At 44.1% G+C, this 24415-nt stretch overlaps 2 protein-coding genes across 3 annotated transcripts; both read left to right on the top strand.

Annotated features, from left to right (window-relative positions):
- Positions 1–1041: 1041 nt before the first annotated feature.
- On the top strand, positions 1042–6296 carry drgx (dorsal root ganglia homeobox). Of its 2 annotated transcripts, XM_037465939.2 has the most exons (7): positions 1042–1086; positions 1255–1337; positions 1993–2093; positions 2584–2685; positions 4348–4520; positions 4828–4940; positions 5054–6296. In XM_037465939.2, exons 2-7 carry the CDS (start codon positions 1280–1282, stop codon positions 5413–5415), a joined length of 909 nt encoding a protein of 302 aa, XP_037321836.1. In that variant the 5' UTR covers positions 1042–1086; positions 1255–1279; the 3' UTR covers positions 5416–6296. The 2 variants fall into 2 exon arrangements, with proteins under 2 accessions (XP_037321836.1, XP_062422757.1); XM_062566773.1 differs by lacking the exon at positions 1042–1086 and having other exon boundaries at positions 1097–1337.
- A 3523-nt stretch (positions 6297–9819) lies between these two features.
- Positions 9820–23027, top strand: LOC119214485 (rootletin). The gene is made up of 2 exons (XM_062566762.1): positions 9820–9981; positions 11804–23027. Exon 2 carries the CDS (start codon positions 11978–11980, stop codon positions 22253–22255), a length of 10278 nt encoding a protein of 3425 aa, XP_062422746.1. The 5' UTR covers positions 9820–9981; positions 11804–11977; the 3' UTR covers positions 22256–23027.
- The last annotated feature ends 1388 nt before the right edge of the window (positions 23028–24415 follow it).

Genomic DNA, 24415 nt, shown 5'->3' with positions numbered 1-24415 from the left:
TTTCAGTGGTGCATAAATTAATTACGCGCATTTAATAACTAAAATATCATTATATTCCCCCTTTAATAACATAAACGCTGCACGCCAGGGAAACCCTTAATAGCGCGGGGCCCCGTAACTGGCCATTATCCGCCTGTAATGATATTACAGAACCAATTACGCGCCATTAGAAGGGATTTTCTGCACTTTATGTGGTTTAGTCCAATCCCGCACTCCTCTTCTAAATTTCAGCTGCTTCTCGTAGCCTCATTTTGCCTCCACCTCCGAGACGCATGGCGTCTGCTCTCTGGCGTCCCCGATGCGCTTTAAAACTAATTGAAAGGGTCCCGCAGCAGATCATTTATTTGAGGAAGCGAAATAAATCGCCGGACCCCTTGCTGTGAACAAAATCAAAAATGTGGCCTTGTGAGTGTTCTACATGCGCAACCCCTTGTAAAGTGGACCCCCTAACACACCCTGACGGGCAATTAACCCACCAGACAGTCAATCTAAAACCCAAAAGCAGTCATCCTCCTTTTTTTAATATATGAAAGAACCACATAAAAAAGTGCAACGGGTATGTGTGCATGTTTATGGTTAGGGAATATGCTTGACTCTGGAATAACAATCACTTGTGATGAATTTTTTGGCATTATAGCAGAGCTGCCGTTTGCCACCTTGGGTACTTCTCCCCCTCTCTCTCCCTCTTTCTGCTGCCTCTTTTTCTATCATCCCCCAACACACACACACACACACACACACACACACACACGGACACACGAGCGCACACACCAGGGGTTGGGGTGAGAGAGACAAAGCCGTGATAATCCGATTAGGACCAATTAGGCGTGAGATTCTGCGACACTAGCTGAAAGCCTTAACACTCTGTAGACAGTTATACAGTTATAGAGACATCTGGACCCTCCCAGAGAGAGAGGGAGATAGTGTGAGTGTGTGTGTGTGTGTGTGTGTGTGTGTAGGACAGAGAGGGTAGAGAGAAAGATAGAGAGAGAGGGATGTGGACACTCCCAGACAGAAAGTCAGTGGAGTGCAGCAGCCACTTCTCTCCAGAGCGCGAAATCACTCTCATCCGCCTCCTCACTGCAGGTAGGATGCTCTCTCGCCTCAACTTTGGATGTTGCCAAGTCGCGCGCGGCGCCAACTCTTGTTGGGACGAACCCATGTCTTCATTTTTTTTCTCCACCGCGGATGTGAATGGGACAGCTTTAAAAGGGCACGAGTCTTTGGACTGAAACTTTTGTCTCTGTTCCATAGGTTCGCAGCCCAGAGAGCCGCCGGGATGTTCTACTTTCACTGCCCGCCTCAGCTGGACGGAGAGTGCTGTCGCTCCAACACACGTGAGTTTCCTCTCCGACGTTTTCACACCATCAGTGTCTGTGGGTTTAATTTGTAGCTTAAAGCCAGAGTCTGATAAGTGTGACTTATCTTCAGGCTGCTTTCTTAGTATTGTTATTGTTGCAGGACCGGGAATAAAGGCCCGAGAAAATGATTACTTTTTTCTTTTCTTTTTCTCAAAATGATAACAATTCATATTTAAAAAAAGACACAAGCAATAGTAAACATTGTTATTTTTATGGACACGATGGAAATACATTTTTCATCTTTCAAAATATTAACTCAAATGGCTTTGATGCTTAAAGTAAATCCGCGAGTAATTCATCACTCCCTTAAATCTGGAGGTGATTGTGATTAAATCTCTTTTCCCATCTATCGGCTGTCTTTGTGAGAAGCTGCTGGTGCTTTGGCCCCGGGGAAGAAGGGTCGTTTTGTCCCGGTCACAGATGTCGGGTGTCACGGCTCTTAGTCCGTCATGGTTCCCCTCAGACTCCCAACATCAATGTTTCATGCGACTAACAAAAATACAAAATGTGTTTTTTCCTCTCTCTTTACACAAGTAAACGTATTTTGAATTGATCTAACTGCGAACATGAAGTTGGAAACCTAGTTTTATTAAGTGACTAATTTCTTTTCAATTTAACTTTTTTTCTCCAGTGAATGCAAGCGGCTTCGGCAACCACGCCCCGGCTGATTTTGATGACGGATTTCTACGTAGAAAACAGCGCAGAAATAGAACAACGTTTACTTTGCAACAGGTAAACAAATATATCCCGAATAACAAATAAATGGATCTTATATAAACGGATGTATGTTCTGCCACAGGCCAATTATAAAACACTTTGAAGAACTTTGGCAGAAAGTTTTGCTTTCCGGATAACTACCGTGTACAAAAAAATAATACGTTTTACGATTGGTTTGATGTGATCAACATAAAAGATAAAATATATAGTTGCCTCTCACACACGGGAATAAAAATACAATATTAGGAAACATTTGAAACTAAACGTGTTCTTTTGAAGCTCTTGCCTGCACGTTGATGTGGACAATTCGTTTGTAAATAGTTAAGCCAGTTTACTCTGTCCTTTATTGGTCTGTTATCAACTGTACATGAGTTCATCCCAGATATGACCATGATATTAGGGAAGACAAAACCAGAAAACATGAAACGCCTAAAGGAAAACACACAAACACATCGACGAGAACCTTTTTTTTTTTACGTGTAACCTGTGTTCCGTGTGCATCCAGCTGGAGGCTTTGGAGGCCGTCTTTGCCCAGACTCACTACCCTGACGTGTTTACCCGCGAGGAGCTGGCCATGAAGATCAACCTGACCGAGGCCAGGGTGCAGGTAGGCTGCAGCAGCGCACTGTGTCCTGGTGCACGTTCGACCGTGCACGCGGGGGCAAACGGAGCCACTCTGTCATTCCGGCAATGCACTTTAATAACATCAACATAATGGTGAATATTAGATTAGCTTGATTAATCGGTCATTCATAATTAACCAGCGATAATGTCCCTCTCTAATTTGTCCGCGTCTCAACGGTAGGAATACATCATGCGCGCAGGTCCTTTTCCATCCACGCAGACAGGAAACCATGTGTGCTTGGAAAGAGGGGGAATCTTTATGCTTCCAAAACTCTCTCTCACACACACACACACACACACACACACACACACACACACACACACACACACACACACACACACACACACACACACACACACACACACACACGTATAGAAAAATAACACACACGCACCTTAAATTTGGCAATTTATATTCCGGTCCTGCCCAACACATATGCGCAGTTATAAACTTGGCTACATATAATTAAGTTATGTGTCCTGTATGTAATTTCCCGCATTCCAGATTTGCTTTTGGGTTTTGTTGTGAGCACAGATCTAATTGTGGGAAATATAATAGTTTGCCTTTTGTTCCCCAGGGTCATCTTACTATCGCTTAAACCCAATGGCGGGGTTGATAATGGAATCCAGCGCTGTAAATTAGGGATTGTAAACAAATTATTCCCCTCCTAATCCGATTACCACATTCCTATTATTAAATCTGAACATGAATCCACGGCAGTATGCAGGGATATTAAACTTACATTATTATTAGAAAATAAATTTCCTTTCTGTTGTAGCGTTATTGCCCCCCTTTTTGTAAAGTGTCAATGGGCCTCCCCCGCATTAAGAGCACGCTGCAAATTGAGATTAATGGAGCAATTATAGCCCATTCAGAGGCGAGTGTGTATGGGGGGGGCGCGACTTCTAGCTGGAAGGTGCAGGGGTGAGATAAGTCCATTGGTTGTATTGTTGTCCCGCCACCAAAATGTTGTCCTTTCTTTATGCCGAATGAATGCACGTTTTGTTTGGCTGTTGACATCTCCGGTACAATGGGAGGGATGCAGAGCACATGCACACCGACTCCAATCTCCATTCACACATGATGATTAATGCCCGCTAGAACCATGTCCTAATCGAATCTGATGTTGTCAAACAATCACTAAATAGGGAAATAAACGACTTCATCATAGCTGCCTCTCTCTCGGGCAGCACAACTGTCAGTGGGAAGTCATTAAAATATGATAATGAAAAATTGCTCAATTAAATGTTGTTAAAGGCAGTGACCTTCATTCGATTAAGATACCACAACTTGACTATATGTTCTCAACTGTGTGGACGAGGATTTTTGGGGGGATAATTCATGGACTGTGACAAATTGGAGTGCTCGAGAATGATGCACTCAAACACCTCTTGAAAGTAAATTGATACATTTGCTAGATGTGTTAACAGGATAGGGAAAATAATTTTGTAGTTTGAACTTACTTACAAAGAGAATATGATAAGATAAATTAAGAACTTGGTAAGAATCAATTTGCAATAACGATGGATTCAATAAATAGAATAAATGGTCCAGAGTGCTAATTTGTCAGGAATTGTAGCCGTTCTCTAGTTTTAATTGGTGATTTAATTTAATTGTTTTCTCTTTCCATTTTTTTTCCTGAAGGTTTGGTTTCAGAATCGCAGAGCAAAGTGGAGGAAGACGGAGCGAGGGAGCGCGGACCCTGAAGGAGGTAAAGAGCAGATGAATGACGGCACTCCTCCATCCCGCGGCATCAACTCTCAGTCCCCGGTGGACCACAGCAGAAAGCAGAAAGAACCAATGGAGATGCAGCAGAGGTGAGAAGAGAAAGTACGATTATTGTTAGAGCTGTTTTTGCTGAGAAAAAATATCCTGGTGGATATAGGTGATGGAAAGAATAAAAAGGCGCTATCTTTTCCATCAAGAACTGTCACCTGTAAATTCTTGCAGCCCTTTATACGATTACACAGTGTCCCTAACAACGACAAATTAACCAATTATGCAACAAAGCAGCTCTGTAACACACATTTAGAAAGAAACCTTCCAGAAATTAATCAATAACATCATTTGATATTCTCTAATTTCTCACTCGCCAATAAGATAAAGTGTGTATGCTTTCTCCAGTATCAACAGGACAGTGGGTCCAAGTGGTCCGTTCTTCCCATCTTGTATACCAGGCACACTCCTCAACTCGGCCACCTACGCCCAGGCCCTCTCACAGGTCGCCACACTGAAAGGTAATTATGATTCTCATCAATGGGCAAAAATAAATGGTGACTACGACAATGTGATGATGAAAATCTTGCTCTAAGCAGTCTCATTTTAAGTCCCACACGTGTTATTTTTTCAGGTAATGGCTTATGCTCCTGCTGTGTTTCTGACCCCATGGGCTTGTCCTTCCTGCCGCCCTACGGTTGTCAGGGCAACCGCACAGCCAGCGTGGCCGCCCTGCGCATGAAGGCCCGAGAGCACTCGGAGGCCGTGCTGCAGTCCGCCAACCTGCTCAGTGCGGCGAGCGGTCCCGGTGCCGGCGTGGGAGTGCTGTCCGGAGTCGGCATGAGACCCACAGTGGGTTCCGCCATTGAGGCCCCCGTCACCGTGGGAAGAGGAAGAGACAGCTCCAGTCCCAGCCCGGCCACCAAGGTGCCAGTCCTGGGTAGCGGCCATGACAAACACCCTCACTGCTCCAAGGAACCACAGGAGAAAAAGTGAAGCGCTGGACAAAAACGCGGATGTACTCCTACTCTAAATCTTTGTGATCGTGCCGGTTATTACTACACTACTCTGGTCCTATGAGCAACCAAGCACAACTACTGACTGAGCCCACAAACCGGCCCGGGAAATACCGTATTGATATCAAAATGTATGGATGCAACATTTAAATATTTATTTGACTGTAAATTATTATTGTTTGTGAGAAATGCTAAATATGTGGGGCCTTGTTATCCCAGCACAAGTGTGGTTTTGGATCTATATCTGTCTTCGTGAACTCTTGGACTCTACTTGATGGACTACGGTTGATACAACATGTGTGCAAGAAAATCCTATTTGATAATGTGAATTTAAGTAATCTCAAGACAGTTCCTCTCGTATTCATGAAGAGGACCGACGCTTACATTTTCAATGTCAATGCATGTAAACTCTGTGTAGAACTGATGGCAGCACAGTGAGGACTTTGGAGAATTTTGGCAATAGGATGTTTTTGCCATCAGGTCATTAATGGCCCTCAAACAATATCTCATTCTTTTGATTTTAAAGTGAAAGTGAACTTACATTTTCTTCTTTTGTGTGTGTAAATGTGTACATACAGACGGACAGAGCGGCGGCTGTCCCTTGCACTCTGTTAGCACATCAGTGGTTCCAGCAGACAGGAACCACGCCAGTCCTGTTGTGACATGTTCTTTAAAACAATTAAAGATGTAGTCGCTCATGTTCCTCTCCTGTTGCCTCGCGCTCCAGCCATCTGTTCGGATACATTATTTATCAGTTTCCTTTAAAGCCGGGAGAGGAGAGCAATCGTGACTCTTATTATTTATTTACTTTTAGAAATGCTCACCCTCTTTCCCCTGCTCTCTCTAAGTATTTTTTAATAAACCCCATTAAACATATTGTATGCTACTTATTAATGTTGAATTTACATATACAAAAACATCATCTCTCATCACCTCAGGGCTCTGTACACGGTAGTTTATCACAGGCAATACATTGGTTGACGCACTATTCCTAAACATCTCTTATCACTAGAATGACTGTTGAAAAATGGATCAGCTGATCAGAATGACAATACTTAACTGCCAGTTGGGCTGATTCAATTTACGTCCTTGAGGATTTTCAGGAAATTACTTTTGATAGTCAATAACACAATTAAGTAAACTACATGCACATTATCATGAATAATTGATAAGAAATTATGTATTACCATGAAGTACTGGTTCAATAATTGATGAGGCGACACCCTGGTGACACAGAAGAAGGAGATAATGTCAGAAGTCGTGCCAGGTTGTAAACAGAGAACAGAGGACTAATATCCTCTATTTATGTTACACCATTATGTGTACTCTACACATATTCCATTAAAGTGATGCTCACACTCACCATGGGTCACCCTCTTGTGACATTTTGTGACACTTTTTAGATTTAGATTTAGATTTTAGATTTCTATTTACTTTTTTTGATACCAAAACAGTAAGAATAAAGTTTCCAAATCAAAATATACATTTTTATGCCTTATTCTCATAGAAAATAAAATTATATAGCAGCTATTCTATTGTATCTATAATAATAAATAATATTAACCAAAACATCATCACCTAATAAAATGATTTTGCTTTTAAACAGCTCCAGAGCAAAGCTGCTAAGTCCCCTGACATGGCAGCTAATGATAACACAATATCCTTATACAAATCATCTCTTTTTCCCAAAATATACCAATATGGACGACAGAAACCAGGCAACTCATACAAAAGACGTGACAAACACATTCAATGTCTTCAAAATTGAATACAGTAGTTGTGGAATTTAATCATTAGCCAAAACAAAAGACGCTGAAGTTGTAATGACTCCGATCATCATTAAGTTCTGCATGGTTCCCATAATTCACTGCTTTAATATTTCATAAACAAGTCAAGTTGGTGTTGACATTCAGCTGTGCATGTGGCATCATTGATAATTTTCTGTCACCTAAAAAAAGTCCCAAAGCGGTTTTGTCTAGCATTGTTATATCAAATTAGCTGGAGAGCGGCCAGAAAAGCAGACAAACATGGTGAATATGGGGGACAGCAGTTGAACTCTGTTCTTACAGTACAGTTAATGGGCTTCTTTTGTTGCAGTAATGAAATATTTCTGCAGGGATGTGGGGCAATATGTAGAGAAAACAGGGACACGTTGTCCACATGCACTCATCCACAGACAATATAAGGCACACAGAGAGAAACCCTATGCTTTAAAAAAATACTGGCAGACAATTATTTTGCTCGACTTTGGGCGCAACTCGTATAATCAGCTGACAAAATCAGACACAAACTACACTCTGGGCCGGTCCAAAGACACGCCGCTAAAGAATCATCTTTACTCTTCATTCCTGCAACATGCCTGATCAATAACCCAATAAATTAGAATCAATTAAGAATGGACACAATACAAACAATGCATTTCTTAATGCAGCAAGTAATGTGCCTCTCTGCTGTCTGCCACATAACCACAGCTCTGCTACTCCTTACTCAGCACAGTGAAGAGCATCCTCAGCGTTTGGGATCAATGCTTACAGTCCTCAGTAGATTAACAGTACAACTGTGTTAAAACAAAGTTGGTTGCATTGTGTAAAAACAATATATGTCGAAACATTGCAGACCGGAAGGAATTGGACACGTGTTCTTAGTATGTCCACTAGAGGGGTGTAGAGAGAAACAGCCCTCATGTCAACCCAAAGTAGAAGGCAAAATAAGATGATACAGAAGCAAGTCGCAAACAACAATTTTTCAGATTTGTGAAGCTGAAACTATGTGATCAAATAGGGTCACCTTTATCTGAATGTGTGAAAACATTTTGGATTAATACCTTCAAATGTGTAATCACCTAAAACATTTCAAGCAAATAATGGACATGTTTAAATGTGTAAACAATTCTTTTTATTTTTTCATCTGAGATATGTGTGACTATCCATGACATTTTGTTGAAAAATAACACTTATACAGAATTGAACTGTATTTGTGACTCTCAGGTATAAATATAATATATAATAGTGTAACATTTTTTATCCACTGTAAAAATAATGTATTAATGCCTTATTGTTCTAATACACTTTTATTAAAGTAGATGCAATACAATATTACATGCTATGACCTTTATTCATGATTTATATTTCATACTATCCATTTTTATGACATCTGTTTGCTATGAATAGTTGGTCTTTTTTATATTATACTACATTGAGATATTTATCCAACATGCAAGACTTACTGTGTTATTATTCTTTAACGGCATACTTTACTGGGACATTTCTACGGCATCCTGCCTGTAGGGGAAAGTGTGTCATTTTTGTTCATATTTGTTGGTTTGATCTGTTTGAGTAAACTTAAGACTCACACAGATCTGAATTTATTTCACCTAGGGTAAGCGCTATGTCGGGTTAGGTAACCCAGGAAATGAATAAAGAGGGATTACCCCTGGCTCTCCCCAAATTCTGTGAACTGTATACATTACATTACATGTCATTTTAAAGCATCTGTGTGTATTTGTGTGTTGGTGTTGATGTACACAGAGGAAACCGACTCCACTATGGGCCATGTGTGTGCGTCCATCACGCTGCCAGGCCTTCCCTGCACCCGCCAAGGATCCCAGGAAACTATCTGCTCCAGCAATCTCCTATTATAGCAGTGGGGTTTTAGGAGGGGTGGCAGCGGGCTGTGGGGGGGGGGGGGCAAGGGGGAGGCGCAGTTCCTCCCCTTCCTCTGCCTTATAGCCTTTTCCTGTGGTAAGTGAGGCTGTAGTCGGGGAAATTAAACAAGAATTCCATAGTTGAGGAACTATAATAAGCGAGTGTTACATTTGTGTTGAAACGTACCACTTCAAAAAGTATCTTTCAAATAAACCTCTGTCAAAAGAAAAATAATAAAAGAATCTTCTGTGGTCATGTGATCATCAGAAAGCTTGATTCAAGTCCGTAGGGACGATAGCAGGTGGCTAACAACAGGAGCCATTCGTTAACACCACATATAGTACAGTTATGCCCAACCAAGAAGGAGTGTGAGGCCAAAGGAGTTATTTATATTTCCCAAAGGAGCACTCAAACTCTGCAGTGCCCCGGAACCCCCCGCCCACCAACACGCTCACTAATGTCACTCAAAAAAACATGTTGGTTTAGACCCAAAAAACCTCCTCGGCCAGTTGGCACATTTTCCTGCTTGGGATGGTTAGCGCTAACTGCCAACAGCCAACAGTTAGCTGTCCAGATTTATAAATAGTTGGGAAGCTGTTTGTTTCATCCGTCTGACACTCGACACCAAAGCATCTGCGTGCGAGCTCGAGTCCTCATTTGTACCCCCATGATGGAGTCTCTCTCTGGGACAGCTTTGCTATTTCCGTCTGGTCTCCAGCCGCGGGTCCCGCTGCCCGCCTCCATGGTCAGATGCTCAAAGACCTGACGGTTGACTTCATAGAGTTTTTTTGCTTTGGACTGTTGTTAACAGAAAGCCATTTCTGCCGGGAAGGGCTTACGTGAGGTCAAGCCTTTTGTGGAGTTTACAATAGGGCACAAATGATGGACTATAAAACTGGAAGGTAAGACATGAGCTCAACCTACATTCTTCTTCATGTTGAAGGAGGGACACCCAAAAATAATATGCTAAAACAATACATGTACTCAACTTCCACACACGCATGCCATGCCATTTTTTTTAGCTAATTTAAGTTTTTGAGCAAATTAATAGATTCAACTACTTTAATCTCCTTAAATAATTCTCATTCACTTACTAACAGTATTGAATAACTGAGTTATATTCGACTCCACTGACAGCTAACTGACAGAGTTGTTTCTGCTTAGTTGTTGTTTGGAGTCACTCTGAATAAGGAGGCCTCTTTGGTGTTGAAGGCTTGTCACTGGACAAAAATAAACACGAAAGACTTATTAGAAACCCCCTTGATAGTTTGACTGGACGTCATTGTTGGAAAAATGTCTCAAAATAGGGACAGTTACCATAACTATGCACAATTATTTGAATGATACTTTGGTATCTTTGCAAATCTTCTCTCCACCGAGAGAAGAAATGTTTCGATGGAGATGGAGGGACGTGTTGGTCAATGTGCACCACGAATTAAAAAAACTATACCATCAAGCTCTAGCTATAACTTGCTGTTGTTTCATACTTCCAGAGGAAGGTGTTGCATAACATCTTTAAATTTCATTTCAGCAAAGGTTTTATTTGGTAAAGACTTAGCTGGGCAGTATAGCACTGCGCCGTGAAGCTCTTCTGCAGATGCTTGTCAGATAGATGACCTCCAGGTCAGATGATATTAACGAACGGCTGGATATTCTGAGCGAGGGGACGGCTGCATGTCAACGACCGTAAATCTAACCAGAACCTCCCCATGACGTTACCTTGTTGCATGCAAATAGGCAAACATGTTAAAAAAGCACATTACAATAGAGATAATGTGCAAAGAATAGGCTATGAGAAAGTCCCAATGGGACATTGTTGATTGTTGTTTACCAGGAGGCTTATTTTTAAGTTCTGCATTGTAAAATGTTCAGCACAGTACAGCTTTGAAAGCACTTGCTTCAACGCATAGAAATAAGTTTGCAATTTACAGATTTACAGAGCAGAAAACACAATATTTATAATTTATGTACCATTACATGTGACATTCTACCTCTGGAATCTCAGTTCAGCAGCAGGTGCCGTGTATGTAACAATATTCAAACCTGCTCTCCACCTGCTCGCTGTAGTGTTGTAAAACCAATGGGGTTTAACTCCAAGATTAGCTTTCAAAGTAACTACTTACACTGACTGCTGCTGCCCTGTTGACTCTTACACTCAGCTTGATGGAAGTCCAACACGTCTAATTTATATGAGATCTTTGATTAGTTTCTACCTCTGAGTATTGTAAAAAATCAATGTCAATATCTAGCTCCAAAAGGGGTCAAAATCACATGCAAAAGATACAGAGCACACGTATAGCACACACATACATGTGCCACCCATGTTTGTACGGATATGTCCTGCTTTCCCAAAATAACTCACGTGAGGCTGTTTACTGTGCCTAGCAACAGTGTAGTTTTATTCCCAACATGTCTCTGAAGGTCATAGCGATTGAGTAGAGGGATTTACCGGGCTGTTTTGAGAACCACATACAGTACATTGCTGCTTAATGCAAAGGAACATTTCTTATCAAGGCCAGCTATCATAAAATAACCCCCACAACAAGGTCCGGCTATTAAAACTCTGTCACGTCAAAGAAATTATTCTCTACTGTATATTTTTGAATCACGGTTAAAATCAGTAAAATCATCAAAACACAATTATAAAACTGAATCATAAAAGGTTAACTGCGAATGTTATTAATGTTCAGGTCCAGCCTAATTCTCCTTTCTTTTCTCATGTAGGAAAAGAACACATTGCTTCTTGTTTCGGATGAAGGCCAACTAAAGGCACGATGCCTTAGGAACTACTGCACTACTGTAGCTCCGGTGGAAGGTCGTGTGTACAATTCTGAGGTCTGTGTTTGCGTGAATGACTGAGCAAATGAGGCCATAGGTCCTTGCCCACGACCCTGCAGAATGACTTCAGTTGAGCTGCGCCGCTCAGGCCGAAAGAGTGCCGGCCATCGAAAGCACAGTGATGGAGGCTACAGCGACACCTCCAGTGTTGGATCCTATCTGGACGAGACTGACCGCGAGGTCAGCAGCCTGACGGATCGAGCCTTCAGGAGTCTCTGCATTGGAGATGAGGCCGTTTACAATGACTCGGATCTCTGTTCGTCCTCTCCGTGCAGCCAGAGAGACAGACAGCTGGCCTTTTGTCAGAGAGGTCGGGAGGACAGAGACACAGGTGACAACGATGGGGAGGACCTTGACAGGACTGTACATGAAAGCTTCCGCCTTAAGGTGCAGCAGTATGGACAGGACCAGATCCATGGGCGACTATATGAGGCTGACGTACAGAGAGATCCGCGGTGGGAGATTAACGGGGAAAGAGGACAAGGGAGGGTTTCTGCCACATTCCGACGCTCCTTCGTGGAAACCTCTCAACAGGAAGAGTATCTAGGGGAAGAACAGTCTTCCTTCCACAGCAACGGAGCCACAGAGTCGAGTACGCGGCAACGTAGAAGTCGCTCAAGAGTTTCTTCTCTGATCAGAGCTTTTAACTCCGAGGGACATAGGGATGGAGCAGGAACGGATGGTAAACTCAGAGAGTGGAATGATGAGACAAGCTGGGACAAATCAGCTCTGATGAGTATGCGAAGGGAACTTTCCGAGTTCTCTACGTCTTACCAGCAAAACAGTGGTAATTTCCCCTCAGCTGGTCCGTTCTCATCCCATCACAACAACTTCCACTCAGCGGCTCACGTAAATTCGGCATCGTTTTTTATAAGCTCCTCCCACAGTAGACAAAGCATGTCCGAGCAACACGGCCAGTCTAACTTCTTTATACACAGTGAGTTTAGTCCCTTCAAGCTATGGAGGGACCATAGCAGGTTTCCCTTCCAACAGGCCGCACCCTCAGGGTTTATGCACTGTTCAGAGATCCCCAAATGGTATGAGACACCAATGTACAGGGAGCTTTCACTAGATGCCCAACCACAGGGTCCTCATCGGTTTGATGAGAGGGGTATCAGACAACCGAGAAATACCATGGCACCCGCGGCTCCTCCCACTCTTCCACGCCCCACCTCAACATCCACGTTACTACAAAAGGCTTCAGCCGTGGAGAAGCGCTGTGAGTCAGAGTTGACGGGTCATTACCCCCACAAGACGTGGATGCAGAGCCCGGGAACTAAAAGGTTCCCGTCGCAGCGGCCGTCGACCGCATCACCTACCAGCGAGATGTCCCGGCGTGTTCAGGACACCATCAGCTCCGTCAAAGCCCTGCAGCAAAAAATCAAAATGATGACGGAGCAAAACACTGCAGCGGCGACAACAGCAAATGAACAAGGAGGTCTCTGTAGCAACACTCATTTGAATCCTTTCGGCAACAACGCAGCAAATGCTGTCGGTGGTAACACAAGCACGACTCCCTTCAGCATCAGCCACCTGCTATCGCCTTCAGTCCATGCACATTACGAAGCGGAGGCAACAGAGGTCCGGCGTCCCGCTGTTAGCCCTCAACCTGTGGAGCATCCTCCGGTGCGGGCCGAGAGCAGGGGAGCCACGCCTGATGTCAGGGGGTCCAGCTACAAATCCAGGGCCACGGGCCTACTCTTCAATCTCAAAGACAACAGGAAAAGAGTAAAAAGCACTTACAGCCCAGCCACTTTCAAAGGATCAGAGACCCTGGAGAAAAACAAACACTACTCTACCCAGGAAGCTAGAGACACTGTGATAGATATCCCTGATTTTCCCGATCCGGACCCGCAACTTTTCCGGGGAGAGGAATCCAGCGTGGCAAATGCTGACTCACGTCAACATGTGAACCAGAATAACACCCCTGGATTGTTTACAAGACAAAATTCTCAAACTGCACATACAGGGATACGTCCAGAGTACACATCAAGGGATTACCACAGAGGTCGGATACAAAATGACATGGTTAATCCTTCTGAATTCACTGGCTTCTTACCTGAAAATAATTCCACCTCTCGTCAGCCCGCAAACGGACAGATTCTCCATGAAGACTTATGGTCCTTTCATCCTCGTAAGCAAGACAATACCCATAATGTAGAAACTCTGGGAGGAGATCTGTACAGGTTTGAAACGTCTTATACAGCTACAGAAATACCAAGGCTAAATGCTGACGACAATCAACCAAGAGAATATTTAATAAGTAAGGCAAATGCTGAACAAAATGTTAATGAAACAGTGGGAAGGGAATTCACAAAGGTGGATGGATATGAGCAGCTGAAAGAAAACAAACATGATTACAGTAATGTTTCCTCGGAGGATAGGTGGAGACAAACAAACAGCCAAGACACAGAAAATCTCCATCTCTCTCCATGGAAACAAGAGATAACGGCTTTAACGGATAAAGAGGCTCACCAAAGAGCAGACGTGATGAAGGAGAAAGCAAATTCACTGAACAAAAAATACAGAGGGGAAAATCAGATTGGGAACAGTTTTGCTTATGGTACAAATTCTCAGAAAAAGGCTGAGTTGGTCAATACTAATATTTCAAACCAGCAGCCACAAAATGCTCCCTTTAGTTATGACACCGTTGAAAGATCAGCATACAATGGACAACAGCAACAGGGGACTTTAAAGGACAAAAATCCACTTCAAAAGTATAATGGACACATTCATGAAAATGAATTTAAGGATAATAATTTGACACAGAAGTATAACAGACATACGGATCAACAAAGGAGAAACCAACACACCTTGTATTCTAATGAAGACAAGAGTATGCTGTCACAGGAGACGCATCATAGAAAACGATGTACGCCGATTCCAAAGGGGCGTGAAACGCAAAGTCAGCCGCCAGCCGAACAGAGGCCCACACAGGCAAACCAGGCAAACCAGGCAAAAGCCAGACAGTTTGTCGAGGTCGGGACAGAAGCCCATCACGCCCACGCAGAGCTGGATACGGCTGGGTACGGAGCTCAAGTGGAGCAGCCCACAGCAGAGTCGGCTAGGTTAACTGGTTTAGAGAAAGTCAAAGCAGATCAGGCCACAGCAGAACTAACGGAACATTTTGAAGAACAGGAGCAGTCCAGAGAAAAACAACCCCATTGGACAAGAAAGGAACAAACAGAAACAGAGCAAATACAAAAACAGAAGGAAACAGAGGAGCCTACAAACATTACAGAGGAAGTAGCAGCTCAGCACTCCAGAGAAGAGCACGGTGGGCAGGTCAAAGCAATACAAGCTGAAGCTGAGAGGCTAAAAAAAGAACACATAAAAACCGAACCGGCAAAGACAGAACAAGCCGATCGGACGAGATTAGAAGAAGAAGTTAAACTAGAGCAGAAGCAAAGGCAACAAGTTGAAACGGGACAAAAGACTAAAGTAGTTGAAGTGGAAAAGGTCAAAGCAAACAACAATTTTGTTGAGGCTGTTAAACAAGAGAGCGGTGAGGAAGAAACAGCTGAAGCGAGTCAAGGTAACGCAGATCAACTTACAACACATATCAATAAAGCCAAAGGGAGGAAGGCAGATCAGACAAAGTTGGAAAAAACCAAAGCAGAGCTCGTTGAAGCAGAGGCAACAAAAGACATGCAAGAGAAGTGTTCTAAAACTGCAGCAAAACACACAGTGACACAACCGATCAAAAGTGAGCCAGGAAACGTTAGGACAGAGCTGGCTGAAATGAAAGCAGGAGAGCAAAAAGAGAAAACAGACCTTCCTTTAAAGTTGTGTATAAATAAAAATGAAGAGGACAAAGGTCAAGCACAGGCATCCCAAACACATCAACAAAGGGAAGACATAGTTGTCAGGGGGCAATATGTGGATCAAGCTAATAAAGGGTCTGATGAGTATGAGCGTCTTCGAGAGAAATACGGTTTCATTGATACAGACTCTGTGAGCAAAAACAAAGCGTCAGCCACAGGAAATGTTTCCTCAAAGGATGCAACACCAGCTGCATCTCTCGATAGAGTTGAGACAACAGATAACGAAAAATCCAAAGAAAGTTCTAGTCCTAGAAGCAAAGCTGAGACAGCCAACACAGAAGAAAAGGAGGAAGTAGGTGTTTTTAAACCCACTGAGTTGACAGAGAGCCGGTATGTTTGCAGCGAGTCATCCAAAGAACTAAAATTATCTGGTGGAAATCATTTACCTATAAATGTAGATCAAATGAATGATAACAGTGTTGAAAACAAACTGTTGAAACAAACTGATGTTTCACAGCACAGAGATTCTGATTCAGCTCAACTGCTTCCTCTTCAAAAGAACCTCAAGTCCACCGAACACTGTGCACGTCCAGGGAAAGATCTGCATTTTACTCCTCCCAGGGCCAGTAAAGAGAGAGCTCTGACCAAGCAAGAGATTCTGACTTCCAAGATAAAAGCGCACGCTGAAAAAGAGATTTCAGCTATTAAAGAAAAGGGTTTTGCTGTAAGAGACGGGTTTATCTTCAAAAATTCTACAAAGCAATTATCAGGCGGTCTAAGTTATAACATACGACAGATGCCTCCATCACAGGAAGTGCCCAGGAAGCATGAAAGCACAATACACATTAATACAACAACAAAGCACCTGATGGAGCCTTCAGGACTACAAGAACCAATGAAGAGCAACTACAATGCGCCAAAACCACTCCGAGAAGAAGAAAAGATGGGAAGTCACACCATGAGCGCAAATGAGGACTTGGGAGAAAAACATAAGAAATATAATACATGTGAAATTAAGTCAACAATACAAAGTAAAGATTTATCCCCCGAAAACAAGCAATGTAATTTGGAGGCGAATCAAGGAGAAAGCTCTGGAGAACCGATCAAGATTCCTGCCACAAACACTGACGATCTGGACAAAAAGAAAGAGGGTCCATCACAAGCTACGGCTGCGGTCAGAGCAGACGACTCTGAAAGCATATCGACAGAAAAGGATGAGAGTAAAGCTGAAGCAGTTCAAGAGGACTCAGCACCTTCAATAAATTTGGTCTTTGGTCAGAAGGAGATCCCTGCGGCTGATGACAGCTTGCAGATTATGGGAATAATGGTAACTGTGCGGGAAAGAAAGCCAGCTACGGACAATAGTCCGAGGACGAGCAGCACTCAGGAACAAATGATAGTAAAAGGGATGGATAGATTTCATCCTGCCTCAGGTCTGGAAGTAGGTGAAGGAAATACATCTTCAGAAGAAGTTAGTACAGTACAGAACACTCCTCCTACAGTGAAGCAAGATCAGACTAAAGCTGATATTAATGCTCATCTCGAAAATGTGCAGGAAAATCCAACATCAGAGACAAGACAGAACAATGTGTCTGAAAAGATCACTGGCAAAAGGCTTAATCACCAGCTGGAGAGTTCTTCTATAAATGCTGAGCCACAACTCCAGGAACGATTGGATGAACAACCTGTGCCCTCCTCAGTCACTATAGCAACTAAAAATGAAGTGGCTGAAATTCAACCCCTTCCCTATAACCATGACATAATGAAAAGTCAATCTCTCAGTTTAATAGACAATGAAAACAAACAAGTATTTCCAAAACATCAGGACAAAGAAACACACATGGGAGGAACTGATCAAATGGATGATAATGTGCATGTGGGCAGCATTGCCGTCAGAGTTGCACCAGCAGTAACTGTGAAGGACAACCCAAAACCTCATGTCACCCCCGTGCCTTCTGATTTAGTTCCTGCTAATGAACAAAACCAAGTTGGTTCATCTGTTCTTGTACAAAAAGTGATCTCTTTCAACAATGAAGACAGAAGCAAAGACCTTATTTCAGAAAGTGGCGAGGAGCAGATAGAAAAATGTTTGGAGGACACATCTGGTGTTCAATGTGTGTTGTCAAGTGCAAAGGAACGGTCTGATTCATTAAAAATGAAAAACAGTGAGATTACTGAAACTGAAATTGCAAAACCTGATAAGTTAAACAAAAGCGGGACATCCGTGGATGAATCAATGATAGAACTAATGGTGGGAGACTACTTTCATGTTCAAAGGGTCGCAGAAACAAGTAATGAACCACACAGCTCTGCATACGTTGGAGATTCGTCGGAGGGAAAGGAACTTCCGAGATTACCGCCCAACAAGGCAGCTATCAGCACTGAGTCATGCTCTGAAGGAAAAAATGAAGACTCAATGTGGGATCAAAGTAAAAGGAAAAAAGTTGAATCAAGTTCTGGGAGAAAGAACCGAAAAACTGAAGGTAACCCAGCCTCAAAACCAAGTTATGGTCCCTCAGAGAGATGGAGTAATAAAAAGGAGAAGACAGATGCAGGTCAAGCTAGTCATATCGTAAAACATCATGCAGACAATCGGTCCACTTTATCAGCAAGGGAAAGACAGAGTACAAGAAGTTCTGATGCAACAAAGGACCAAAAGGTCAAAGAAAAACCTGAAGTGAAACCATTACCAAAAGAAAGGGTGCCCACAATACCTGAGATTTCAGCAATTGCAGACTATGCAAGGTTAAAAGTAATTGTTTCAGAAGACGAGGAGAACGTGATTCAGGAATTCCCACCCAACAAAAAGGAGGGATTCTTTCCGCTAATACAAACTCGTCAAAGCCGACGTCCAGTGTTCACTGCTGACCCGCAAGATCTGTCTGTGAAAGATAAACATTTGCACAATAAAACCGAGGCCAGCCCTAAAGTGAACAAAGAGGCCAAACCTTTAGTATTTCCCATAACAGAGAAAGAACACCGAAGAACAGGGATGTTCAAGCTGGCAGACAAAGAAACACAAGAGAAAAAGCCTTTGGATGCCAAAGACACAGCGGCAAAACATGCAAAACATGCACAACATCTCAAAGGCAGAAACAAGTCCCCAACAACTCCCCATGAGAACCAAAGGAGTGAAGCGCGAGAATCTGGACGCGACACAGTTTGTCCCGTGGCACAAAATATTCATCGGCCAAACAATCCTCCCGTTGAAGCAGTAACCTCAACTTCTGCTGTGAACCAGCAGAGAAGCACCTCCATCAAGCCCCTGGATGCCTCCACTCCGCACGAAGACCCTGAGGGCCCAGGGTTCAACACACAGGGAGAACAGCAGAGAGTAGCCGAGCAGTTTGAGGAGAGAAACACTTCTCGGCCGGAAGAGGAGAAAAGAGCAGAAGACATGCGAGTGAAACGTTTGCTGGAGGAGAACAGAGCTTCTTTGGCCCAAGAGGAGAGAAGAGCCGCTCAGAGAGAAGAAGAGAAGAGGGCAAGAGAGCGGGAGGCCATCGCTACGAAAATAAAGCAGAGACGGGAAAAACAGAGAGAGGCAGAAAGAAGAGCAAGAGAAAAACAAGCTGCTCTAAAAGAAGAGGAAATGAGAACAAAGCAAAGAGAAGAAGAAAGACAAATGAGAGAAATAGAGGAGAAGAGGTTGATAATGATTGAGAAGGAGCGAAGACAAAAATTGAGAGAGGAGGAAGAGCGGAGGAAAGAGGATGAGGAGAGGAGGTGGAAACAGCGTGAGGATGCCATAGCCGCACAAGAGGAGCAGCAGAGGAGAGCTGATCAAGAGGAGCAGGAGAGGAGAGCTGATCAAGAGGAGCAGGAGAGGAGAGCTGATCAAGAGGAGCAGCAGAGGAGAGCTGATCAAGAGGAGCAGCAGAGGAGAGCTGATCAAGAGGAGCAGCAGAGGAGAGCTGATCAAGAGGAGCAGCAGAGGAGAGCTGATCAAGAGGAGCAGCAGAGGAGAGCTGATCAAGAGGAGCAGCAGCAGAGGAGAGCTGATCAAGAGGAGCAGCAGAGGAGAGAGGCAGAAGAGGAGCAGAAGAGGAGAGCTGATCAAGAGGAGCAGCAGAGGAGAGAGGCAGAAGAGGAGCAGAAGAGGAGAGCTGATCAAGAGAAGCAGCAGCAGAGGAGAGCTGATCAAGAGGAGCAGCAGAGGAGAGAGGCAGAAGAGGAGCAGAAGAGGAGAGCTGATCAAGAAGAGCAGCAGAGGAGAACTGAAAAAGAGGAGCAGGAGAGGAGAGCTGATCAAGAGGAGAAGCAGAGGAGAGCTGATCGAGAGGAGCAGCAGAGGAGATCTGATCTGATTGAGGCGCAAAGGCAAGCTAAACATATTGAGGAACTAATACTCGCTGAAATTGAGGATAAAAATAAAATAAAACAGAGAGAAGAGAGGGAAAGGATAAGAGAACAGGAGCAGGAGATTGAAGAGCAGAGGCATACAAATGAAGAATTGATGAGAAGTCAGAGAGAGGAGGACCAAAGGATTAGAAACATGATAAAACAAAGACAAGTTTTGCAAATTGAAGAGGAAAGGAACAGACGCCTTGAGGAGGATCAAGAAGCCCTGAAAGAAGAGAAGAGAGTAGCACAAGAATGGATGCAAGCTCAAAGAGAGGAGGAGAGCAGGGCTAAAATCAGAGGAGGAGAAGAAGAGAAGTTAGCAAATCACAGAGAAAAGGAGAGAGACACTCGGATGGAGGAGCAGAAGGCACAGAGGATGGATGCTCTCCAGTACTACGCCATTACCTCAAAACCTACAGACAGGAAACCGATAGAAAGAGAGCGACGCTCGCCTCCGCCTTCTCCACAAAGACACAATATGTCGAGGCTCGCGTCAAGTGAGAACTCAGGATCCCACGCGAGGTCTTATAGGCCGCATGCTGCTGCATCTCCAGCTCCATCTCTGCCCCGCTCCAACACCTCCTCTCCCTCTCCGGGAGCCAAGCCCTTGATGTTCAGGGTGAAGGATAACACCATCAGAGGCTCCTCTCTCACCAAGTCGGTCAAACCGCGCTTCCATAAGAACTTTGGGGACGATTTCCGGGTAGGTTCACCTATGGAAAGGGCGTCAGGGAGAGAAGAGGATGAGCAAGACTCACTGAGACGCAGTGCTGGAACTCCTGTCTACCCCGACGCAGGGTTGAACAGACTTGACGCAGACAGAGAATCTTCCGCTCTCCAACCAGCACATTCATCACAGGATTACTCAGCCCCTCTCCAGCAGCGGAAGCCCTACTCCAGGAGGAGCATCGTCTTGGATGAGGACGACTCCCGCTCCGTCATCAGCAATGTGTCAGAGGGTGGGGAGAGTTTTGCCACCAGTGCGGCCGACCTGGCAGATATACGAGGCCTGTATGACTACGAGAGGCCGGAATCCGCCTGTAGTTTCGGCAGTGCGGCCTCCCGTTCTTTGGGCAGGCCTCCGACCGTCCCTCCCAAGAGCGAGAAAGCCCTGCGCAGAGCGCAAAGGTTGACGACTCGGAGGATCAGGAAGGAGTTGTCCAAAATCGACGGCCACGCTGGAGTTGAGAAATCTCTTCAAGAAGTCTCCAGCGTTCCTTCCTCCTCGGGCGAGGAACGCTCCGCCGGCCGCCAAGTCGTGGCCTCCCCTCATTTTGCCTCACCCATCTCACTTGCTCACGCTCCAACGTCTGTGTCCAGCTTTCCCTCTGCGCTCACAGAGCGCCCTTCCTCTCACAGCTCTTTCTATGCTACCCCTCATGTCACTGGTCCTATCTCACTCCCAGTGGCTTCCCTCCCCGGTGCCTCGTCCAAAGCGACTGGCACCGCTTCCCACTCCGCTCCTCCTGAGACGATGGCCCATGTTCCTCCTTCTCCCGCTCTCTACCCCGCCAACCACCAAGCCCCGGTGGCGCAGTACCACGTAGAGTCAAGCTACCCCCATTCCTACCCACTGACCCAGCGTAAGGTGCTGCAAGACCTCGGCTCCGGTCAGTATTTCGTGGTGGACGTGCCCGTCACAGTGAAAACGAAGACGTTCTTCGATCCAGAGACGGGGAAGTATGTCCAGTTGAATGTGCGCCAGTCAGGCCAGAACTACGTCCGCCCTCAGCCCCAGCAGACACACCCACAGCAACAGCTCCAACCCCAAATGCACGTCAAGCTTCAACATCAGGCCCCGGACCCCTCAGCCAGCAAGCCTGCTGTGCTTCATCAAGGCCACCGTGACCATCCCCGAGACCACCAGCCTCCGACCGGCACCTCTGTGCCCTGCCACAGTTCATCGGCGCCCTCGGCTTTCCGCCAGGAGCAACGTCCCTCGGTGGAGAGCCACGCACATGGACAACCAGCCCATCAAATGGGACAGAAATGTGAGGGGCATCGCTACAGTCCCGAGAAGACTCCGTACATGGACACAGCGAATGACAAAGAAAAAACATTTTACAACTTGCACGGACCAAATGAGTGGTGCCCGGAGGATGACGCAAACAGCCAGCATGCAGGAGGCTCAGTTGGTGAAGATGATAACTCGGCCCCCTCCCAATGTGAGCCCCGAGATATAATAACCATCAGTGAACTGGAAGACTTCATGGAGATGTCTGACTGGTGAGAACAAACGAGCTTTCATTTAAAAAGGCTTAGGAAAAAAAAGTGTTCAAGAAAATAAGGATGCCCAAAGCTAAAGGGGGATGATAATTATTTATTTATAAATGACTTTTTCAAGTGAAAATAGTCAGTGTTGTTTGGGGTTGTAATTTAGAAATGTCCCCATGACATGTTGTTAAACAGTTAATCTGCTGCTGTTGATTGTGGAGAATCCCAGTTCTGCTCTTTATTGCGTTCACCATTCCATTTGACGTTTGAATGTGAGAAGCTAAAATATGTTTCTTGTGTATAAAGAATGATCAGCATCCCGTTGCTTCCTAGAACTACGTCATTATACGTAAAACAAAAACAGTGTGTCAATAATGAAGAATCGTTAATTTTTGCTATGAACACAAGCAGGTCTGTCTGAGCTTTTATTCTTTTTTTTTCTCGTTGGGGAAAGCCAACTTCTGGCTTTTTGTGATGCATGAAATATTGTCAAAGCCACAGCATCGAAGAAATATGAGCAGATGGTGTACAGAGTATTTTGTGTATTCAACCACTGTGTCAAAGTAACAAGATGGTGGTGTTATTATTGCTGTTTTTAAGGTTTTATTTCATACAGTAGACATGTTTAAAGTTGGAGGTTTATGAGACTGATTCTGTGGTGCTGTGAAACAGAGTAGAATGGCATGTACTAATTCAGGCAATAAAAACACACTTCATTAAAATACATAATTTCTAACCATAAAATTGTCTTTCAAAATGATGCTTTTAAAGGTTATAAATAAACAAAATTAAATATAAAAAAACTGCTCCTATGTGTTGATTTCGTTTTACTAGTCTGATGGCTCCAATAACAACACAATATTGTTACATCCTGTTCTTTTCTAAAGGTACCGAGGGTCTGAATGACTTAGAATGAATAGACGTTTTAGTGCACAAAAAGAGGTGCACAAGGCAATTACAAAGTGTTATTGACAGAGCACAGTAATATGTCCTGAGAGAGTTAGTTGATACAAAAAGAGAACATAACATTTTTGTTAATGACATTTGTGTCTTTGCCTAGTACACCTTGGGGATCCGATGAAGAAAATAACTGTGTGAAAATGTATTTTCTTTGATCTGCCTTGATTCACATACTCAGGTTAAATATACATGCATACACACTCCCATCCATCAAAATATTGTCGATCCCCTGAAAGCAGTAACCTTCTTTGACCACTGCAGGGCAGAGAAGAGCAACTCCTCTACTGGAGCAACACTTAAACTTAAGACTTGTGCCAAGGAAAACTTGAGGGGAACCCCTAAAAAGTTAAGAAGACAAAATATATATATATATATGTTTATCTAACTATCAAATTGGCATTTTTATTCAATTGATCAAACTTTTGCAATGACCTGCTGTATTTCTTCGAAAACAAAAACGTTTGTGAAGGTAAAAAAAAAATGAAACCACCAGTTCATTTTCTACAAAACCCACGCGTTTTAAGACAATAAAACCTTAAGGGTTAAATCTGTTTTGTAATTCTATTTGGCTTCGACAGAAGCACACAGCGCCAGCAGAAGCCCTGCCTCAGCAGTTCAGCCTGCCCAATAAAGCAGCAGGCCTCATACCATTGGGACAGGCTGACAACCACAGCCGGAGACAAGCCCATGCCACTCTGTCCAGCAGCCAGACAGGGAGAGGTCGCAGCACACGCACGCACACGTGCACTCACTCACTCCATGAACCCACACAAATACAGAGCTCACAGGCATAAACATCAGCATTTGGTCTTTGAACACTTTATTAGTGGATGAGGATTAGTCCCAGATTTTGAGAGTAACTTGGGTGATGGAAATGCAACACGTTCAGCGCTTTGCTGCACATCATCTTTCTAAATGACGCACAATGTGACAAGCACACACACAAACCACAAGACCCGACCATCACTTTAGAGTTTGAGAGTTGGGCTGCAGTCCAAGACTCTTCACGGGAATACAGGAAATGACATTTCCTACAGTGTGCAGGACACAGAGAAATAGACCGAAGGAGGGAGAGCCTGTCAGGGGGAGAGAGGGAGAGAGGGAGAGAGAGAGAGAGAGAGAGAGAGAGAGAGTACTGGGAGAGAGAGTACTGGGAAGAGTGAGTGGGAGTTTCTAAGTTGGAACAGAGCATTTACTGTTTCATATTACAGAGAAA

Source organism: Pungitius pungitius, chromosome 13 (genome assembly GCF_949316345.1).
Source record: "Pungitius pungitius chromosome 13, fPunPun2.1, whole genome shotgun sequence".
In the NCBI taxonomy this organism is placed as follows: Eukaryota; Metazoa; Chordata; class Actinopteri; order Perciformes; family Gasterosteidae; genus Pungitius; species Pungitius pungitius.
Note: the sequence above shows the minus strand (reverse complement) of the source record. Positions and strands in the feature narration are given on the sequence as shown.